The following is a 21,464-nucleotide window of genomic DNA, read 5'->3' as shown; positions in this document are numbered from 1 at the left end:
ACATATCAGGTCTCTGGACGAGCTTGCATCTGTACAGACGGGGCGCAAATGTTTCAAAATATTTAGCAGTGATGTAATAGATACCATCACGGAGTCATGGTGGTAGAAATCTCATCTTCAGTTACTATTGTAATCCTGATTCTCATTTGTACAGCATTTATCTGTCTATGGCAGAAAGCCATCCACCCGAATTCCCCGTCCATTACAGAACGACCGAGTGGATCACCTCCAGGACTAGAGTAGATGTCACTGTACTCATCTCCATGCGATGTGATCTGGATTACAATGAGGAAAGATCGTAGTGTGAAAGGTGTAATTAAATATGCAAAAAATGTATAGAGTACTACGTAATATTCAAGTAATTCATATATTTAGCACCAGCCTAGGATTCGGTGAACCAAATCTTCCAAAGGTGCAGCTAGCTGCCTGTGAAATTCCACTGCCAAGGCCGCAATATTACTCAGGCGGCATAGTGCAACACCTCAGACTGCCAAACCAGTGAGCTAAATTACCTCACACCTTAGCCTGATGCTATGCCACCTCAGTCCCTAACCGCTGCCTGTCCAGCGTACATGCACGCTGCCACCGCAGACTTGCGTCTGCCTGCTGTCGCTGCTGCGCCCTTCTCCAAGGTCCAGGGTTCAGGCCACTGTGCTCACTCACCCCTATGCTACTGCCTGGTGTCACAGCATCACCCGCCAGTGCCCGTCACTAGCAGCCTGCATTTTCAGTACATGGCTGGCCATGCTGTCAGCATCTGACACAGCACCACTGGGGACTGTTTACCATGCAAGGCCACTGCATCACTGCACTTTGTTGACCAGAGCAAGTACAGCTGAGATGGCAAGCTACCCCTCACTGCAGAGGGTCACATGACTTGATTGTGCTTTCGATACACCACCAACATCCATTGCATGAGAATCTCAATGAACAGAGGTAGTAACTGCTGCAGGAACATTCCTGATTTCAGAACTGGGGAGGGACTGCTAATACACACACTACATATTGCACAGTATCCTGAATTGATCATTCAGGCTTAAATAGTACTGGCATTCTCAACATGATTACAGAAGTGCTGCCAGTTATTATACTACACTGTGAGTTTTGTCAGGATTTTATATTCTTTCTTTTTTTTTTGTAAGCATTAACTTACTTTGTGCCATGTATTACTAATGGTTGTACGCTATTTTACTTCTACTAAATCCACTTACAAGTTAACATTTCATGTCACCTCACCAAACTACTGTATGCAGTGAGGTCACATCAGATAACTGTTGTGGGATGCAGAAAGACCCAACAAAGATCAGTGGTGCAAAGCCTGGCAAATGACCTTCAACTGAAATAAATGTAATGAGCAAAAAGATGATAAAACTTTATATTGTATTAATGATGAGATAACAATAAACCACACCAAGTTCTTCTGACATGGTCGCAAGTTACCTGTCTACCCACAAGAGCTGATGCTTCGCTACATTAGCCAGTGCAGCGTTCGGTGAAGTGAAAAGTAGTTTCAGCAGAAGTATAAATGTGAAACGATATTAATAATACACTAAGAACGAAGATCGATTTTTTGTGTCTCCTGCTTGCAGATGACAAACATGTATTTTACTCACCTGTGTAACAACCAGTTTTTTTTTTTTTTTTTTTGGTAGCACTGATGCAAAACCAACAGTACAGATATTTTGCAAAGTGTTTCATATTTAACTCCAAAATAAAATTTTCATATGCCAGGGTGTATACGTGGACAAGGAAAAAAAAATTCCCAGATTTCCCGGTTAAAAATACACTTTCTCCTGGGTGACAGTATATTTTCCCTTATCAGTCCTTTGAATGGTTATGGTTTTATACACGGGCGTACAATTTCCCGGAACTTTAGAAAACGAAACTAAGGGAAAAAGACACATTTTGGAAAAATCTTTGATGTGCAGCAACATGTACGCGCGTATTTTCGTATTACGAAAGTACACATTGGAATTCCACCAAACACCTCATGATACTTTCCGAATAATTGAAATCGAGATTTCGATGCGCTTTTGTAAGCCGTTCGTAGCTCATGTCACGTGATCTCACCAGCCGATGACAGCGGATATTCAGAGCATGGGACACGTGATGAAGTCAGCCAACAGCAACATCACTGTTAAGTAGCAACACACAAACAGGGAAAGTTAATAGTTTAAATTAATATACATAGTGCTGCTACAAGAAAAGCAAAGCTTTCACGTATAATATTGGTCTCAAGCTGCAAGAGAAGCTAAGCTTTCGCGTATACTGTTGATCTTTTTTGCGTGTGCTACACTTTAAGATACATCACGCAAATGTGCCAGTAAAATTTTTAATAATGACATAAATGTCTGATCTTCAGGATTTGAAATTCTTCTAAATGGCTTGTCATCAAAGAGTTGATTTTTAATGAGAGTGAAACGCTCTGTGATTTAATAAACTCAAGGTACATTCTTGCACATAGTTCAACTTACGTAAAAGGATATTTACTTTGAAAGTAACGCTTTTCAAACCACTATTCACAATATTTTCCCGTGACCTGTTAGAAATAGGTTCGCTTCAGCAGTTGCCAGAGAGCTCAGATAACAGGCAACACTGCGCTCGGGTAGCTATCATGACGTAGGAAGCCTGTATGTACTTATGTGTAAAACACTGAAAGATCATACATTATGTCATGAAAGAAACAAGACATCAGAGGATACTGCAAGAGCATCCGAATTTTGTGAACCATATTAAAACGTGCACATTTAAATTGCATACTTAAAGTGCATATTTGTATGTCCAGATTCCCAATGAAGTAGACCTCGATCTGATATTAAGCTTTACAGTGTGGTTTTCAGGATGTAAATTTTCTTGGAGCACCAGTACTGCATTATATCATGTTTGGATCTTTATTATGCCATAATGCCATACGTGCTAGAAAATGAAAATGTGCACTTGAAACGCAGCGAACAGTTGAAACTAGCCAGTACTGTGAAATTAAACATTTCGTTTCAAATACATTGACTGCCTCCGCGGAAAAGGTTAACAAAAGTCAAATTTCTTTAGCAAACAGACAAAAATAAATTCATTGTTCCGCAAGGCGATTAGGCTGTCAGAAAGGTGGAAATAAAATAACATCTGAAAGTAATGACATATTTTAGCCTTCTGTAATTATGTTAATGTGTTTTATTTCACTTGATAGCTCCCGGCCACATATATACGTTTTGTTTTCATTTGACGTGAGAGTAAACGAAGGGGAAACAGCAAAATCACTAAATGTAAATACAGGTCACGTGGAGTCTACCCACTATAACTCAGACTGCTTTGCGCACCAGCCCCGGATCTACGACGTTTGCGACCAGGTCAATACTAAAAAAATCGGATTTTCAAAATACATTCATCTTGTAGCGCACATCTTTCGGAAAAGTCTGAAACATAAAACATATGTATTCGAGGAAATGTAAGACATATTATTTGGTCTTAAGTATGCCAAAGTGCAGTGCCACACCTCTTCATAAAGCATTTTTCTACTGCACATCCAAACTATTTTCAGAGAGTGGAAACTGAAATGTCCTGTGGTGCCTCTCCTGCTCCCAGTCAGCCGGTTTGACAGCCTGCCCCTCTTAATAAATAAATCTCGTAATTAATAACGGATGGGATTATTTGTAATCGAGAGAACAAGAACTCTTCAGAAAATCTGAACTCTTTATTGTCTATTGGTTAATAACTTGCTGTTTTGTGTGACATAAAATTAAATATAGGATATATAAAACCAATACTGACAAGAAATAAGCAAGAAATTATACATTTCTTCAAACCTTAGCTCATAGCATTTTTTTCTCTCTAATCTTGCTGCAGCTTTATATGGCGTGCTTTCCTTTTTGTGAAAGAAACTATTACGTCATCAAAGATAGTCAAACATTTTGCTACATGAAAAATCGACATGTCGTTATCTAATACTGAAAAAGCTGTTAATACAAATAATACCCAAGACTTGTGTGGTTTCTCGATCTGATTACGTCTATTTTGTCACTGTCTGCCTTTCTAATATGGCAGCAATTTTGTAACACACCAAATAAATGAGACTGTTTTGGCACAAATGGCCATTTTTATAACACGACAGAATATAATCCACGAAGTACCAATATCAAATGCCTATTAGGCCTACTACAAGCAAAATGTTTTATGTTAGGAAATAGTTTCACATTTCATTCATACGCACCAGCTTCTCAAGCATGAGATTGAAAAGTAGTATTACGAAATTTTTATATAAATTTGGAATCGTCTTATTCTTCCATAATTTGGGCGATGTCCCCGTTTCTTCTAACAATCAATCTTGTCAACACCAATTCTGTAGCTATTCCTGCCACTGTCAAAATTTGTTCGCCGATTAACTTCAGTAACCTTGCCAGAATCACAGATTTAGTTATCCCGCTTCTGGTTAGACGTTATTACATATTCGAAAAACACATTTTCCGAATTACTTCCAGAACAGAATCTTAAGCGGCTGCTGGCTGTGGACTGTACTACTGGTCCTTACTAGTGTAGCGATCTGGCCAAAAATTTTCTGTCAAGATTTCATTTTCTTGGATACACCGAGAGGATAATACACAATCTTTCTCACCTGTTATTCCTGTCAGTCGGGTAATTCCATTCTGGTAGTCTGAATCTATGGATTTCGCTAGTAATTATAACAACGCTGATCATTCGCGTATGCGTATGAGCCAGTGCGTAGCTGCTAAAACAAATCAAATGTAAACAGTTGTGACTTCACGCTCATTCAAGCCAATTTGTTGTTATGAAGCACTGCATGGTCTTCCTAAAGCCTTTGACACATTTTCAATTGGCAGACACTTGCATGAGCACTGTGTGTCATCGTCGTATATAGCGCATTTCCTTTGCAATTTAAATTATTTTCTTTTTTCTCTCGTTTATGTTTTATTGCTGAAGTATTATTCTGAAGTAACGGGATACAGTAATATCCTTTGTTAGAGTATTGGTTCTTACCAGTCAAAATTTAAAAAAATATTAACTAAAAACTAAGACAATGAAAAATTCCCGGAATTCTAAAAACATCCCGCGTTTTTCCCGGTTTTCTCCCGGATGAAAAAATTCCCAGGTTTTTCCCGGACCTCCTGGGTCGTATACACACTGTATGCTGTATGAGGGATCTAATGCCCCATGAAACATGGACGTTTCTGAGGTAGGGTGGCTTGCACCCCTCAACAATACAATAGCCATACGGTAGGAGCAACTACAAAGGAAGGGTATCTGTGAAGAAAGCAGACTAATCATGGTCCCAGAAAAGGAACAGCAGCGTATTCAATAGTCGCAGGGGCAACAACAGTCTGAATGGTTGACTCATCTAGACTTGTAATACTAGCCAATATGGTCTTGCTGTGCTGGTACTGTGAATGGCTGAAAACAAGGGACACTATAGCTGTTGTCTTTTTCCCCAGCAGTATGAATCTTTAGTGTATAGCTTAATGATGATGGCATCCTCTTTGGTAAAATATTCTGGAAGCAAAATAGTCTCCCATTCAGATCTCCAGGCAGGAACTACTCAGGAGGATGTAGTCAACATTAAAAATAAGACTAGCGTTCCTGGGATGGAGCATGGAATGTTAGATTCCTTAATTGACAATGCTTACTGTAATGATGACATGTTAAGTTGCAGACACACACAAAGGACACTTACATGTTAGCTTTCAGCTAAAGCCTGCAACAGAAAAATAAAGAGAAACGTACACACGCACATTCACATGCAAGCACACCTCATGCACACATGACTGCCATCTCTGGCAGTTGTTGAGAGGTTCAGGGAGAGCATTAGGGCAATGTTGGACTAAAACAAAGGAAAGTAATGCAACAGAAGAAAAATGGATAATTTTGAGAGATGAAATAAAGAATATAGGAGAAGATCAAGCTAAAAAGATAAACCCCAGTGCTACATTCTTGGGTAACACAGGAAATACTGAATTTAATTGATACAAGGAGAAAATTAAAAAAAAAAATGCAGTAAATGAAGCAGGCAAAGGGAATACAGACATCTAATAAATGAGATCAACAGAAAGTGCAAAATGGCTAAGCTGGAAGAGGGTAACTGCAAGGCTGTAGAAGCACACATAACTAAGGGAATTGTAGACGCTGCCTGTAGAAAAATTAAAGACACCTTTGGAGAAAAGACGAACAGCTGTGTGAGTATCAAGAGCTCAGATTGCTTCAATTCTTTGTCATTTATTAAACAAATATTATTTATTGCTTTTAAATTAGTTTTCAGACTAACACATTTTTTTCACGCATCTCATCTGAAAGTTGATTTATGTAGACTTGTCACAGTGACATACTTAAAACCGAAAAATTGTTTCACAAATGCAAAGTGGATAGCAGAGTATTATTTCTCCTGAAATCACTTTTACTACAGGATACTGATACAGACTCTCAAATCACAGTCCTCCTTAGCAAAACATTAGAAATCATCAATTCTGCTCTAGTATTTGGGAAGTGACTTTGTTGTGATTCCACGTTAGGTTTAACCCACAAATGATGTTCGAAATCCATACATATGAGGTCCATGAGAAAAGTAATGAGACTGATTTTTTTTATTACCAAAGTTTTTATTTTAATTTATTTTTTCCAAATATATGAATATTGTTCCTTTCAAAGCAATTCCCTTTGGCAACTATACAACGTTGGAGTCATTGCTCCTAGTCTTGGCAGCAGCACTGAAAGGATTCAACTGATTGGACCTTTAACATGTTGGTCACATTCTTCTGAACGTTTTCCAGAGTCCCAAAATGATATCCTTTTAAGACATTTTTCAATTTTGAGAAAATAATATGTCAGAAGGACTCAGATCAAGTTGGGGCTGTAAAACAACAAGAATGTCTTCTGAGGTCAAACATTCTGTGATGGAGTGGCCATGTGACATGGGGTGTCATCATGAAGCAGCATCCATTTGTCTACAATGTCTGGTCTCACTAGATTCACCCTTTTCCTGAGCCTTTCAATGGCATTTTCGTAAACATTCAACAGGTCACACATTATCCTTATTTTTAAACATCAGTCTGATCTCACAAGAGCACGCACACATTCAACAATTTTGTCGGTTTTTGAAGTTTAAGATCTCTCTGAGTGAGGTTCATTTTCATTTTCAATGTGTTCTTAGCCTTTCAAAACTGATCAGTGTCAGCAAAAACTTGTGTTGAAAAGCCACACTTGCTGATTCCCCAAGTTTAACACAAAACTAGATAATATAATGTTGCTCTAAATTCCGCTGTGAGGTATTATAAAAAGTGAGGTATTATAAAAAGTGAGGTATTATAAAAAGTGAGGTATTATAAAATATGTGTGTGTGTGTGTGTGTGTGTGTGTGTGTGTGTGTGTGTGTGTGTGTGTGTGTTTTCCACAGTTCGTCCTATACCACTGGACCAATTTCAACCAAACTTGGTACATACATCACTTGCTCTCAGGAAACAATCGTTCGGGTGTAAGAATCAACTACCTATCATAGTTCAAGCAACATGATGCCATGAACAATGAGATGCATGAAAAACTCCCACATTGTGTGCGACATTAAATTTGTTACTTCTTTGCTACTAACTCCATTCACTACATATTTCACAGACAATATCCACATGTATGTAAGTACCTACACAAATATTTCATTGTATGACATATAGTTAAAGAGATATGATGTATACACACTGAGGTGCATGAAAAAAATGTTGCGTCATGTGTGAACTTTTAATACATTTATTCCTTACCACTAAGATACTTCTACAGTTACGTCAACTTAAGGAAATACCTGATACCTGGCAATGCTTTCGACTGTTTTCAACTGCAAAGTGAAAATGGTTGTAGTAAAAAACAAGAGCCGTCTATAGAGGGGTGTTGCCATAGAGATGTTTCACTATTTTGTTGTAAACATGTGAAGCAGCTGTGGCCAGTGTACAGTAATAGTTCTACTTAATTTGGAACTGTACTTATACATCTGTACATTATACATGTTTCTTTGTATGGCTATTTCATAATTTTAAAGGTGTTTTCACGAATACATGAAAACAAAATTTTTTCAACAGTATGCTACAAACACAGTTCATTTGTTTTCATTTCTAATAGAAAATTGCCAAAAAGGAATATACAGGCATTGCCAGGTTTGTCAGCTAGATTAAAAATAAAATTTCCTTTTCCATCGTAACATATTTGAAACTCATGACCCAATTTCTTCAACTTTCCTTTAGCTATTTTATGTCTGTAGCGAATGTAAACCTCCCTTGGTTATGGACAGCAATATAGGTGAACTATTTGTTTTTAAATCAATGGTAAAACATTGCTGAAATAGTTGCAATTAGTGTAGAAAGTGAAAAAAGTCTTTTAACAGCCTCTTGACACTTTCTTGATAAAAAAAAGTTACCAGTGTGGTGCAATATTATGAACTCTTTTTAGTACTCAGACCCAGTTTCTGTTCCAAAAAAACTCCTGAATCTCAAGACTTTGTGCAGCTGCATTCTTGCATGTCAGATCAAAAAGCTATTCTATCTTCTAACAGAAAGCTTACTCTGATTTAGACCCAAAACACTTCTGGATAACTTTGAGCATCCAACAGAATTACTCAGGTATTTTAAGAGATTTGAGATTTAACGTCTGTTGATGTCAGTCATTAGCAACCACTGATGTCTTTCTTTGTTCATTATTTTGTAGTACTATCAACTGGACAAATTGCACAATTATTTCAATGAAATAGCCATATCCGAAAGTGTTAGCAATCTTGGTAAAAATGGAGGAATGTATTGCAGATTAAGAGAGTCTAGTACCTGTACTATCTTTGTCTATTCATGCGCAGGCGGAGTACTTCTGCTTCTTGGCAGGGGAAAGGCGAAAGTACCAGCAAGTGCAGTCAGTCGAATTGGGCCATTTCAGTATTGCAACTGCTAAGGCCACCTGCCTAAAACATGTTTTTATGTTGCATTTGTTGACTGCAAAGTAAATAAAGCTGTGCTCAATCTTCTGAAAACTGCAGTGGTGTTGTCCTCTTGGAAGTGATGTGCCCTTGCCTTCCTCAGATATTTGGACTGGCTTATCCAGCAAATTACAGGTGGAAATATATGAGGGCAGTCAAATGAAAGCCATACACCAGCAAAAACAGGACCATTAAATGCATCTTTACAGTATGGAACTTAATCCACTGAGCCACTGAATGACACTACTACAAAAACCAATAATAATTTATTTATCAAAAAATAACCACAATGTAAGGGGCAAACACTAGTTACACATCTGTACAAGAAGTAAACAAAGAAAATGGGGTGGTACTCTGCACTGTTTCTATTTAAGTAACAGACAATGAATAACAAATAATTATTTGAATTTGTGGAGAGGAATAATTCCTTTATCCATGAATAATTTATTTGCAAATTAATTTGTTTGAGTAATCTATTTACAGGAATAATTATCTTGATACAAATTTATTTCAATAATGCCCCTTTATAATTATGATAGGCAAATGATATGAAAGGGAAACTGCAGTTAAGAAGGGCATGAGACATGATTGTAGTCTACCTACACAGTTCTTGAATCTGTATGTTGAGCAAGGTGTGACTGAAACCACAGAGGAACTTGGAAAGAAAATTAAAGTGCAGGGAGAAGAAATAAAAACTTTAAGGTTTGCCGATGATTTTGTAATTTTGTCAGAGACACCGAAAAACTTGGAAGAGCAGTTAAAAGAATGTCTTGAACAGAAGTTGTACGATGAACATAAACAAAATTAAAACAAGACTGATTGATTTATCTAATTAAATCAGAGCAAATATTTTAAATGGTACTGTTAGTAACATGGCGATTCAATTCATATTACAGCACAACCCCGCTTTTACGTTCCGCCGTTTACGACATTTTTTAACGGTACTGTCAAATGCCCTATGCCCACAATGTTAATTTGCACCTGATTTTGCGTCAACGAATTTATAATTTTCTTGTGATTTATGCATTACGAAAAATATGTTTGTGCAGAAAAAATGACACTGGGATGATGTTGGCCATTCAGTAGTGTTTACAAATATTACTTGGTTAAGTTTCTTGACACCAGGACACTCTACTCAGTGGATTTGAACCGATAAATGTGTAAAAGTTGGAACAATTTGTGCTGTATCTGCCCCCGCTGCCAAGCTCTACTTGGCGTGGTGGCTGATGGGAGAAACTAGGTTCGTTCAAATGAAGATATCATGACAAATCACAACCATTTCCAAACTGTGTCTACTACGCAGATGCAGTCTCGTAATTGTTGTGATCACCTGATACCTTTGTCGAACCATATTTAGCATGTTCCGGTGTCTGGCTACACCGTTATTCACTTTGCATTGCTCAAATGTTTTCAGTTTAAACACAGCGCCGGTTACATATTTTATTCATGCTGCAAAACGTGTTTCGAGAATTTATTCTCATTCCCAAGTGCAGTATTTATATATATGTATTTTTTGGAAAGTTACACAAACAATGTGAGTGATTTTTTTTTTTGTGTGTGTGTGTGTGTGTGTGTGTGTGTGTGTGTGTGTGTGTGTGTGTGTGTGTGTGTGGTTTTCTACATAACTGATGAGGCCCAGTACCCGATAACCTCAAAAAGCGACTACAGTGCAAGAAACACAGAATAACACATATTCAAACACCACAAAATACTTACTTAGTATTTGCACTTGACAACGAGAAAAAATTTTTCAGAACACTTCAAGCTAAGCATGAAAAAATATGTAACTAGTGCAGATTTCATTATTTAAATAATGAATGACAGCTGCAGGCTTTCAAAAACATCGATTATGACAGATGAAATTGAGTCAAAAGTTCCTACTTCCCAGACAATTATGAGTTCCAGTTACATCAGCCGTTTTTATTAGGTAATAAACGTTCATTAGATAATAAACAAGTCCCTGACAAGTCTTTTGATGCCTGTTATGTACATATACCATACATAAAGTGCAAGTGTGTGTCCTACACATAACTTTTACAGCGTAAAACGTTATTTCCCACATTTTACATTTTCCCATGTTTTACACCACTTTTTGGAAGTCCCTTGAAAAATGTAAAAGCAGGGGTTTAACTGTATATTGGTGCCTATGTTTTACATATGGGTGTCAAGTTGGGGTACTTTGGCCAATGTTTTCACGTTTGTTTACTGTTATGGCACACACAGCCTGTTTTGTTGCATTCAAATTCTTCATGATGAACATTTATGGTGTTACATCCAATTACTGACATTCTTCACTCTGTAAACCATTAATTCATTCTATTTTGGCTGAATAATAAAAAGCTGGTTTTACACACAAACCACAGTGTACTATATTTATAAAACTTTGAAGATCCTAGAGAAAAAAGCAAGAAAGTTGGGTGACTAAGGGTTCTTAAATAAAGTGTTTCCAGATGGCTTGACAGGATCTGCACATCTAACCCTCTAAACTGAAATAAGCAAAAGCCTTTATGGTAAAAAGACTTGCAGGTTCATTAATGGAATGAATTTCAAACAGAAGGAATAGCTGTTTGTATGATGTGCGGGGGACTTACTGTGTGTTGTTTGACTATTCCAAGCATTTTTAAACTTAAATATGACCAACACAAAACTTTAAAATTTAATAAGTTATTAATCTATTGTTATTTTACTGCTCATTGCTCTAATTTTCCTCTTTACATGAAGGACAAATTGCAACTTTGAGGACGTATTTTAGAAAAAACTGGATCATTGCATATTATGTAGTATAATGAAATTAAATTTCCTGTTCTATCCCACATTATCTATTTCATATTAAGGTCTGTTGTTGCACTGCAGTAGAAAAAGTTCAAAATTACAAACAGAAAAACTGTCACACTTATACATCTCGACTAAAGTATTCATCACATTAAATCAAAACAAAACTATCAGTTTCTAATGACTTACCTCCTCCACCACCCATAAGGGATGAATTTGCTGCATTTACAATTGCATCAATTTCCAACTTCGTTATATCTCCTTGCCATATTGAAACTTTCTTGCTGAGATTGTTATTTGGAGAATAGCGTGCATCAGGATCACATTGCACTTTGGCATTTGCAACTGAAACAGGAGGCCAATAGCTAAAATTTATCCAATCAATGTAATTAAATGGCAATTATATTTTACTTCTATTGTTATAAAGGAAATTATTTTTATGATATTCTGCAAATTATTATTTATTTGTTTACGAAATGGATTTCAAGTTCTTAGGCCATCACGAGGTGGAAGCTGAATATCACAACTGCTGATAAAATGATGAGTGACTCACACAGACATAACTGATCCAGATAACTCACAAAATTATTAGATACAAAGATTTTACAAAGGAAATAATTACTTTTTACGTTGTGTTTCATGATGTATTGATCTGTATAAGTTACATGTCTTATCTGTGTTTGTGACATTTCATTTTCAGCTTGACATTTTGTTTTCACCTGATAATGTCATAAAAAGCACAAGGAAAGTTTTTCCTTCCTAATATTCCTGTCATGTTCTGTCAAGCTCTGGCATAAAACTCAGTTAGTTTTATGTCTACAGTACATGAATAAAATCATAATTTGCATATGTCAATTCTGATCAAGATAATATATATTTATCTCACAAGTCTTCATTGTGAATGACCGGGCATTTGACATCCAGTTCTTAATAAATGTCATGCATTAAAATCTTCAGAAATACTTACTCATTCTACTCTTGCATGTTTCCTCTTGTTACCTACCCTTTTCCATTAGGGCATCACTCATCTATTGGGATATACCGGAGTACTTCCATTACCACCTTACACCTCATCCACTTGCCTGGCTAAATGTCCTCTCTACTTCCATATCACTTTTATTATGTTCATAATCACATTGTCCACCCCTATCCATTCACTGGCTCACTTATTTGCTTTCCTGTTTCCCCTAATAATTTCTAAAATGCATCTCTTCATTGTTTGTTGGGAAACCGGTTTTTGAATGGATTTCATATTACAGATTAAAAGTCTATGTCTGATTGCCAAGAGACAAAACTGGAAGCATAGTTCTGAAATCCTGTTTAGTTTACACTCCAGACCATTTTTACTCTTCTATTTCTTTATGTAAAATCTTTTCCACTCCATTGGTTGGCTAGTACAGCAACTATTACAAATTATTTCAAAAAGACTGATCTCTTTGAAATGCTATTTCCTTCACTGTCCATCCTGATATTGTCTTCAGATGCTTTAAATAAACTGGTTCCACGAGACTGTTTATCTGCACCATTTACATTTTCATGTGTTGATCAGACAACATTTTAATCTTATTTAACTTGATTTCCATGTCTTCTGTCAAATTCACTCTTTTAAATTCTCCCACTAGTTGTTGAAGTTAATCTACACTAGAGGCAAACTGTATAATGTTGAAAGAAACACAAATGTGAACCACACATTTCATTAATATCCTTTTGTTTTATCAGTTTGATGGTCCAAAAAGTTTCTCAATGGCTGCTAAGAATTTATTTGATAATATGGAATCTCCTTGCCCAATTTTGAATTTCCCACTATTCATAGAAGTCTAATAGAAACTTTTCACACACACACACACACACACACACACACACACACACACACACACTTAAAATTCATCATCTTTTGTATGCAGTTGGTGGAAATTTTAGAGAATATTTTTTGATTATAGAGGGGAGGATGGTAAATCTCTCTCTCTCTCTCTCTCTCTCTCTCTCTCTCTCTCTCTCTCTCTCTCTCTCTCTTTTAATGTCTTGTCTGCTTATCGTGTAGTACAATTAGTGCATTGCTCCTGTGATGCAGTCCAAAGAATGAGGTGCCAAGGCACGATTGGTACCTCACAATGAAACAATAAGTACACATAGTCGCTGCCAGACACAGCAAGAAATGAGTGCAATTTGAGTACACACACCCCAAAGAGTTTTCATACACAACTGCCTCAGCAGGCATACTTATGTATGAGAACACTAATGCTCAGCCCAGTCTGCAACCATCACCAAAGATGACAGCATCATCTCTCTACCAAGTCAAAAATGTGATATAGTATTAGAACTCTGCATAAATGTTTACTGTCAACTGTATTCTGTAACAAAAGAGAAGTTTCTTCTTGTTCTGTTATCAAGCGACACATTAATGTTCTGTGACTAATAAATGCTCATGACATTCCTGTGGGCACAGAGTGTTACAAAGTTTTTCATCTTCTTCATGTTGCATTGAAGTGATCTAATATTTGATGTTCTGTGACTAATAAATACTCATGACATTCCTTTGGACATAGATTGTTTCAAAGTTTTTCATCTTCTTCGTGTTGTATTGAAGGGATCTAATATTCATGTGTTGTAGTACCACCCCAGCTTCCTTTGGGAGTAACACTCAGAATCTGTCACTTTACTGATGAGTGTTATTTCGTCCAGTGCATCATCTTTCTGCTCAGATATTCTATACGTATTTTTTGTAAGTTCTTTTTCTATCACTTTGCCTTCAACTATATTTACTGAAACAGAATTAGCTACAAAGAGTTTTCCCACATAATCTTACCTCGAACGGCTTTATAGCCATCATCTGGAATGCAAAAGTATTTATTATTAAGTACCTGTGTTTCAGAGAAATCTCTTATCTACTATTAGTTACCTTCCATCTAGGAGCAAAAAATGTGATGTCTACCCAGCATCAGTTTGTTTTTATTTTCCTCAGTTCTTAATGTTTATACCTGTTTCTGTCATTGTTTCTATTGTACATTTTCAGACACTGTGAAAGACTTATCTGAATATTTTTGTTCATTTCAAGAAATTATGCCGTGTTCCTCTTTTTGCATATTTGAATCTCTCGTCTTCTGTTCCACTAACTGCCCTGTTCTAACTGACACTCCAACACACTGTGCTGTTTGCATATTTCTTCAATAAGTACAACTTCATCTGTGTAATCCTTGTCTAAGATGCTGAGTTTGTTGTTTCATTGAATGTGTTATATATCTTCTTATCCTTAAGGCTTCTCAAGATCTCAATTTCTGATTTCCTGCTTGGTGAGTGCTTCTTTATAGCTTTGTATCTATTAATTATGTTTTAAGATGTTAATACTCTTTGTTTTTGAGCTTGTTAGGAAAAATTGAAGAGCAATTCTGCCTTACAAAAAAGAAACAAACAGTGTTTTGCATAAGGTGGAATATCTTTCCAATCTATACCTATTTTTAGCCAGTATCTTGTATAGTTTTGACCACTGCCAGTTGAAAGTTTTTTTTATGACACTTCCTGTACAGTTTCTTCATAGCATTCTTTATACTTCCTCATCATCAGAATACGAGTACATCATGATTTCTATTGAATATCTTTTGAAGTCTCAGATTCCCTCAACAACTGTAATACTGTACTTAACTTCCCTATTCACAATAAAGCCTACACAAGAAGTCTTAGCTGCTCTTTACCTCTGAAATGAAATAAGCTATCTAATTTCAATTATATTTTTTCTGCTTCACCTACAATATCCTATTTTACCTTATTTAACTTTTCTCCACTCCACTGAACTTGTTTTAGACTGTAAAATTCCACAATTTATTGTCCCTAATAAAAAATTGTTAGAAGCAGTTCAGTTTCTAAGGCCCACATCACTGTCTACTTAGATGAATTTGTTTAGCAAGATGCTTCACAACATTCAACAGCTTGTTGTTCCCACCTGCGCGCCACCGCATCCTTAAATACGTCTAAACATGTTATGCAGATGATAGAGAAGTTGCTGCTCTCAGACCCACTCATCAACTACGGCCTTCAAAGTCAGCTAGCATGTGAGATAGGTCATACAATGAAGTATTGCATGTTTCAACTGGTCCAAAACATATTCAATTGAGTTCATGTCAGCAGACGACTGTATGTCATCCATCCTGTTCCTTACTGCCTCCTGTAGGAAGGCATTCATTATATGGCCGCAGTGTGATTACGCATTTTGTCTTGAAAGACAAACCCATTGCCAAAATGCTGACTGTGAGGCCAGACAACATGTTCGAGAATCTTGTCATAATACTTCGCAGTATTCCAAATACCCTTGATACCAATAAGAGATGTCTGAATGCAAACGGCAGCCTAAAACATGAGTGCACCACCTGTCTGCTGAACTCAAGGGACTGTAGGCATGAGACTTGCACATCCGAAGAAAACCAAATGCCATTTATCAAAGTTCCATAACAGGCACTTCCTAGCACACTTCTTTCGTGTGCCATGGTGCTAGGTAGTTTACACTGTTGTTCATAATGCATACCTTGAGACCATATTGATCATATGGAGATGGCTTTGTAGTGTCTGAGTAAACACAGCCTTCTTAATTTCACCCAAAAAGGCAGTGTGCAGTTCTGTTACATTATCCTTAGGATGCTTATGAGCTGTGGATTTACCAGCTGGTGGTTTAGATCACGAGTGGTCACTTGAGGAAGATCTTGTATGAGGCTATCAGCACAATAGTGGCCTAACACAATTTTTTTTGGAAAAAATGAGATATTCACACAGTAAATCACTTTACGCCCTACCATTACATCCCACAATCGTAGGACATGTATTTGGACACCATGGACAATGTGGCAGTGTCAGATGTTGTTTATGCACTGTGCAGTGCCATACAAAATGGGGCGCAATAGTGGCCTATGGCACATAGGCCACTATTGCACCATGTACGCATAGTGATGTGAAAATTACCGAACTATCAGTTTAATAAGTCACAGCTGCAAATTACTAACGTGAATTCTTTACAGACGAATGGAAAAACTGGTAGAAGCCGACCTCGAGGAAGATCAGTTTGGATTCCGTAGAAATGTTTGAACATGTGAGGCAATACTGACCCTACAACTTATCTTAGAAGAAAGATTAAGGAAAGGCAAACCTACGTTTCTAGCATTTGTAGACTTAGATAAAGCTTTTGACAATGTTGACTGGAATACTCTCTTTCAAATTCTGAAGGTGGCAGGGGTAAAATACAGGGAGCGAAAAGCTATTTACAATTTTTACAGAAACTAGATGGCAGTTATAAGAGTCGAGGGGTATGAAAGGGAAGCAGTGGTTGGGAAGGGAGTGAGACAGGGTTGTAGCATCTCCCCAATGTTATTCAATCTGTATATTGAGCAAGCAGTAAAGGAAACAAAAGATAAATTTGGTGTAGGTATTAAAACCCATGGTGAAGAAATAAAAACTTTGAGATTTGCCGATGACATTGTAATTCTGTCAGAGACAACAAAGGACTTGGAAGAGCAGTAGAACGGAATGGACAGTGTCCTGAAAGGAGGATATAAGATGAGCATCAACAAAAAGCACAATGAAGATAATGGAATGTAGTCGAATTAAGTCGGGTGATGCTGAGGGAATTAAATTAGGAAATAAGACACTTAAAGTAGCAAAGGCGTTTTGCTATTTGGGGAGCAAAATAACTGATGATGGTCGAAGTAGAGAGGATATAAAATGTAGACTGGCAATGGCAAGGAAAGCGTTTCTGAAGAAGAGAAATTTGTTAACATCTAGTGTCCGGAAGCCGTTTCTGAAAGTATTTGTATGGAGTGTAGCCACATATGGAAGTGAAATGTGGACGATAAATAGTTTGGACAGGAAGAGAATAGAAGCTTTCGAAATGTGGTGCTACAGAAGAATGCTGAAGTTTAGATGGGTAGATCACATAACTAATGAGGAGGTATTGAATAGAATTGGATAGAAGAGGAGTTTGTGGCACAACTTGACAAGAAGAACGGACCGGTTAGTAGGACATGTTCTGAGGCATCAGGGGATCACAAATTTAGCATTGGAGGGCAGTGTGGAGTGTGAAAATAGTAGAGGGAGACCAAGAGGTGAATACACTAAACAGATTCAAAAGGATGTAGGTTGCAGTAAGTACTGGGAGATGAAGAAGCTTGCACAGGATAGAGTAGCATGGAGAGCTACAACAAACCAGTCTCACGACTGAAGACAACAACAACAACGCGTAGCGAGTAGGCTGGTGGGACAGTGTACCATACGTCATACAGCATGTGACGGCCGGCGGAGGACACAGCTGCAGTATAGACTCACAATATTGTGGTCGACACACCACTGAATGGTCATTAGTGTGTGTGTACTACAGAACGACATGTGCAGTAGCCCTGGTGAAGATGTCGAAGCTGCACTACAAGGTAATGATGGTGTTATGTTCCCTTGTTTGGACTCATATGATCAGATATGAACACCGGTGCAGATAAGGAATATTTCCATTTCAGACCTATTTGGATCGGACACTACTACCAATGCCTCAGACGTGGAATGTGCACCTGGCCAATTCAGCCAGCGTGCAAGTGGTACAGCAGATTAGTTACATGTCATGATAGCACAGCCCAATCTATCTGGTACATGAAAGGATACCACACCCACTACATCAACCATAGACGTACCAGAGAGGGATCATAGTACTGGTATTGTAATTGCACCGCAACGAGGAAGAAAACTGGTCCAGAATGCACACCCGTGGGCACGGAACACTCAAAAAGAAAAGTGACCGAAAGGGGAAGAATACATTAATGTGAAGGGAAATGTGCCAAAGAAATGTCCCACCCTCTGAGCATGCACGTGTCAGAAGGAATGTGGTCGACATTTTTCACCTGAACACCAGCAACATATATTTGACTCGTTCTATGCATTAGGTAGTTTCGACTTGCAGTCGGCACACATTTTTGTTATGATGAAGGTAGTCCCCTACAGCACGCATGTGTTCCTCTGGTACTACAGAGTCGAGACAAGTAACAACACACCTATGCCATTTCCAGAGCGAAGAGTGGATGTGAAGGTGTGTAAAACATTCTTTAACACCATTTTACAGATACCAGATAGTAGGATTACAAGGGTTGATTCACACAAAGTGCAGCACCAGACCTCACCTATCGATAAGTGAGGTGCATGACCTGCTAAAAACAAAACATCAATAGTAGAGACAGTTGAGGTAGAGAACTTCATAAAACGGTTTCCAGCATATCGGAGCCATTATGCATGAATGAATGAATGAATGAATGAATGAAACAGTGGATCGGAAGTATTTGTCGCCAGACCTGAGCATGGGGAAGTTATACCATTTATATAAAGTCGAGCATGATGACCCGGTCTTGTACTACATGTTTGGTTAGATATTTAATACAAGATTTAATCTTGTCCTTTCATCCCCCTGTAAGTGATTCCTGTCATAAATGTGATCTCTATAACATCAAACATGCTGCAGCCGACACCGCAGAAGGGAAGGGTAAATGGGAACATGAAAGAGAGTTACATCAATGAAAGGCCAATAGTGCGCTGATGGGAATGCATCACGATGCAGCTGAAGAGGGCATCAGGACAACGATATGACCGTGATTGCCTTTGATTTGATGAGGACTTTACCGACACTGGTACTTACAACAGGTATCTGTTACTACAAGTGACAACTATGGACATACTGCCTGGGTATAGACGACCTATGTACCAAGAGAGCACCATGTATGGAGTGAGGGTGAAGCATACCGAGGACCGCAAGAAATTGGATTGTGTCTCATGCATTACACTAAACATAACGTTCAAACAAAGTGACTGATTATGTACTCGGATCAATGTGGCGGGCAATATCAGAATATAAAAATGGCCTTACTGCGTCAATTCATAGTGCTGCATGCAGACCTCACACCGGAAGTAATCCATCACAAATTCCTGGTCAGTGGGCATTCATACCTACAGGACTTCTGTATCATCACAAAGAACAGGAAATTTCACCCAAACATATACACACCCTCTGACCGGATGAATGTCATTAATACTGCACATAAACAACAATCCTTCACCACTATACCCATGACAAGAAACGATTTCATGTCCACAGTATGTTTAGAGAGAAACATATGTAACCGTAAAGTGTCGACACAAAATAACCAGGATGCAACGGTTCCACACTCAGTGGCTTCAGTATAAAGCATCCTCTCCACATACCATGTTTTGGAAGTACTCCAATGAGCCAGATGTCCCGTTTGCCGATGTCAGTTTTGCTAAACGAGGGTTGAGATTAATTGAGACTCTGGGCATACTATATCCCAATGGATGCGCTATTAGCACGTTGAAAAAGACCGATTTAATGAACTTGCTGCAATTCATACCCTCATTGTACCATAGCTATTACCATAACTTGAAGACATCTGCACAGCTGTGTGGCAACACCATCCCTGTAAATGATGATAAGGATGATGAACATTAATGCCTCGTGTATCTTGTCCAATGTTTGACTACGGCGTGTAAAACAATAACAGCCAATCCCACATATTTTGTGTATTATGACCAAGTGTGCCAAAACAATAGTAGCCTAACCCACACAATAAACGGTCTAAAAACACTATTACTGTTAACTCCATGTATAGCCGATCACCGGACACCATACCACGTTACGTATACCACACCCATTGCTATATGCCGCAATCACTACCTCACACATCAATTCTGCAAACGACAATATCTTCCAATGGCGATTCCCACAAACCAGTGTGCAGTGGGTTAGGCCACTATAGTGCTGATAGCCTCATATGTTCTGACCTCACAATAGCTACTGAATGTTCCAATGATGTCGTTGTGGTGGGAACATAAAGCAACAGCAGTGCACACGGTCTAAGCTTGATTTATGCTCTGAAAACTGTTGGCAGGCTGAACAGCATAGAAGAGCCATATTTGTCCCATTCATGACTGGAGCCACAACATGCTCTGCTGACCTTACCCGAGAATGCAGGCTTACTTTAACTTCCATCACACAAAAATTGTCCACAGTGACTTCCTATGGGCAAAAGAGTATTGAGAACAAAGTTTTTAAAGTTTCCAACAACAACAACAACTACTACAACAATAAAACTATCAAGCCATGAGGGTTATGTAAAATTTTTCTGAGCAAATTATTATATTATACCTGTGTGGCTCTGGTTGTATGATTAAAACTAAAAATACAAAGGTTCAAGGTTCAATTCTCAGCCAGTCACAGGCTTTTTTCCTATATTTTATCACTTCTATTAGTGATACTGTTCACACAAAAAATGTCAAGTTTTACCATGGTTTGGAGCCCCAGTAAGGCCTGAGACACCCTGTAATAGGCTCGACATGTTAATTCAAAGGATGGAAGAAAGAAAATGCATACCACATAACACTTCTGACAAACTGAAGACTTTTCTATTATTATGGTTTTATTCTTGTATCATGTATCTGGATATTTCAGTTTCTGAAGAGCAAAGCCTCTTCCAGTCATCACACCACAAAGCTTTATATGATTTTTGTTTAGTGAATTTTAAATTGTAACTCATATAAATCACTGCATCCTATCATAAAATACGACCCATTATGTCATAGTTGTAGTACAAAGATTAACATCTGCTGACAAGTGATTACAAAATATGTTAGGAAGTTTTAACATAAACTGCAATCAGATTTCTTGTTACATTTCATGAGCTACAACAGCAGTTGGAGCAAAGAAACCACAGCTACTTCCTTT

The 21,464-nt window shown here is 37.8% G+C and overlaps 1 protein-coding gene across 5 annotated transcripts in view; it reads right to left on the bottom strand.

Annotated features, from left to right (window-relative positions):
• The window catches only part of LOC126481313 (ADP-ribose glycohydrolase MACROD2-like), a 100,533-nt gene that overhangs the window by 64,486 nt on the left and 14,583 nt on the right, over window positions 1–21,464 (bottom strand). For all 5 annotated transcript variants that reach the window (XM_050105002.1, XM_050104977.1, XM_050104985.1 and 2 more), the window contains one exon: window positions 11,906–12,061. In XM_050105002.1, the coding sequence (XP_049960959.1) occupies window positions 11,906–12,061 (156 nt within the window). The remainder of the gene's footprint in view (window positions 1–11,905; window positions 12,062–21,464) is intronic.

This window comes from Schistocerca serialis, chromosome 1 (assembly GCF_023864345.2).
Source record: "Schistocerca serialis cubense isolate TAMUIC-IGC-003099 chromosome 1, iqSchSeri2.2, whole genome shotgun sequence".
Taxonomy (NCBI): Eukaryota; Metazoa; Arthropoda; class Insecta; order Orthoptera; family Acrididae; genus Schistocerca; species Schistocerca serialis.
Note: the sequence above shows the minus strand (reverse complement) of the source record. Positions and strands in the feature narration are given on the sequence as shown.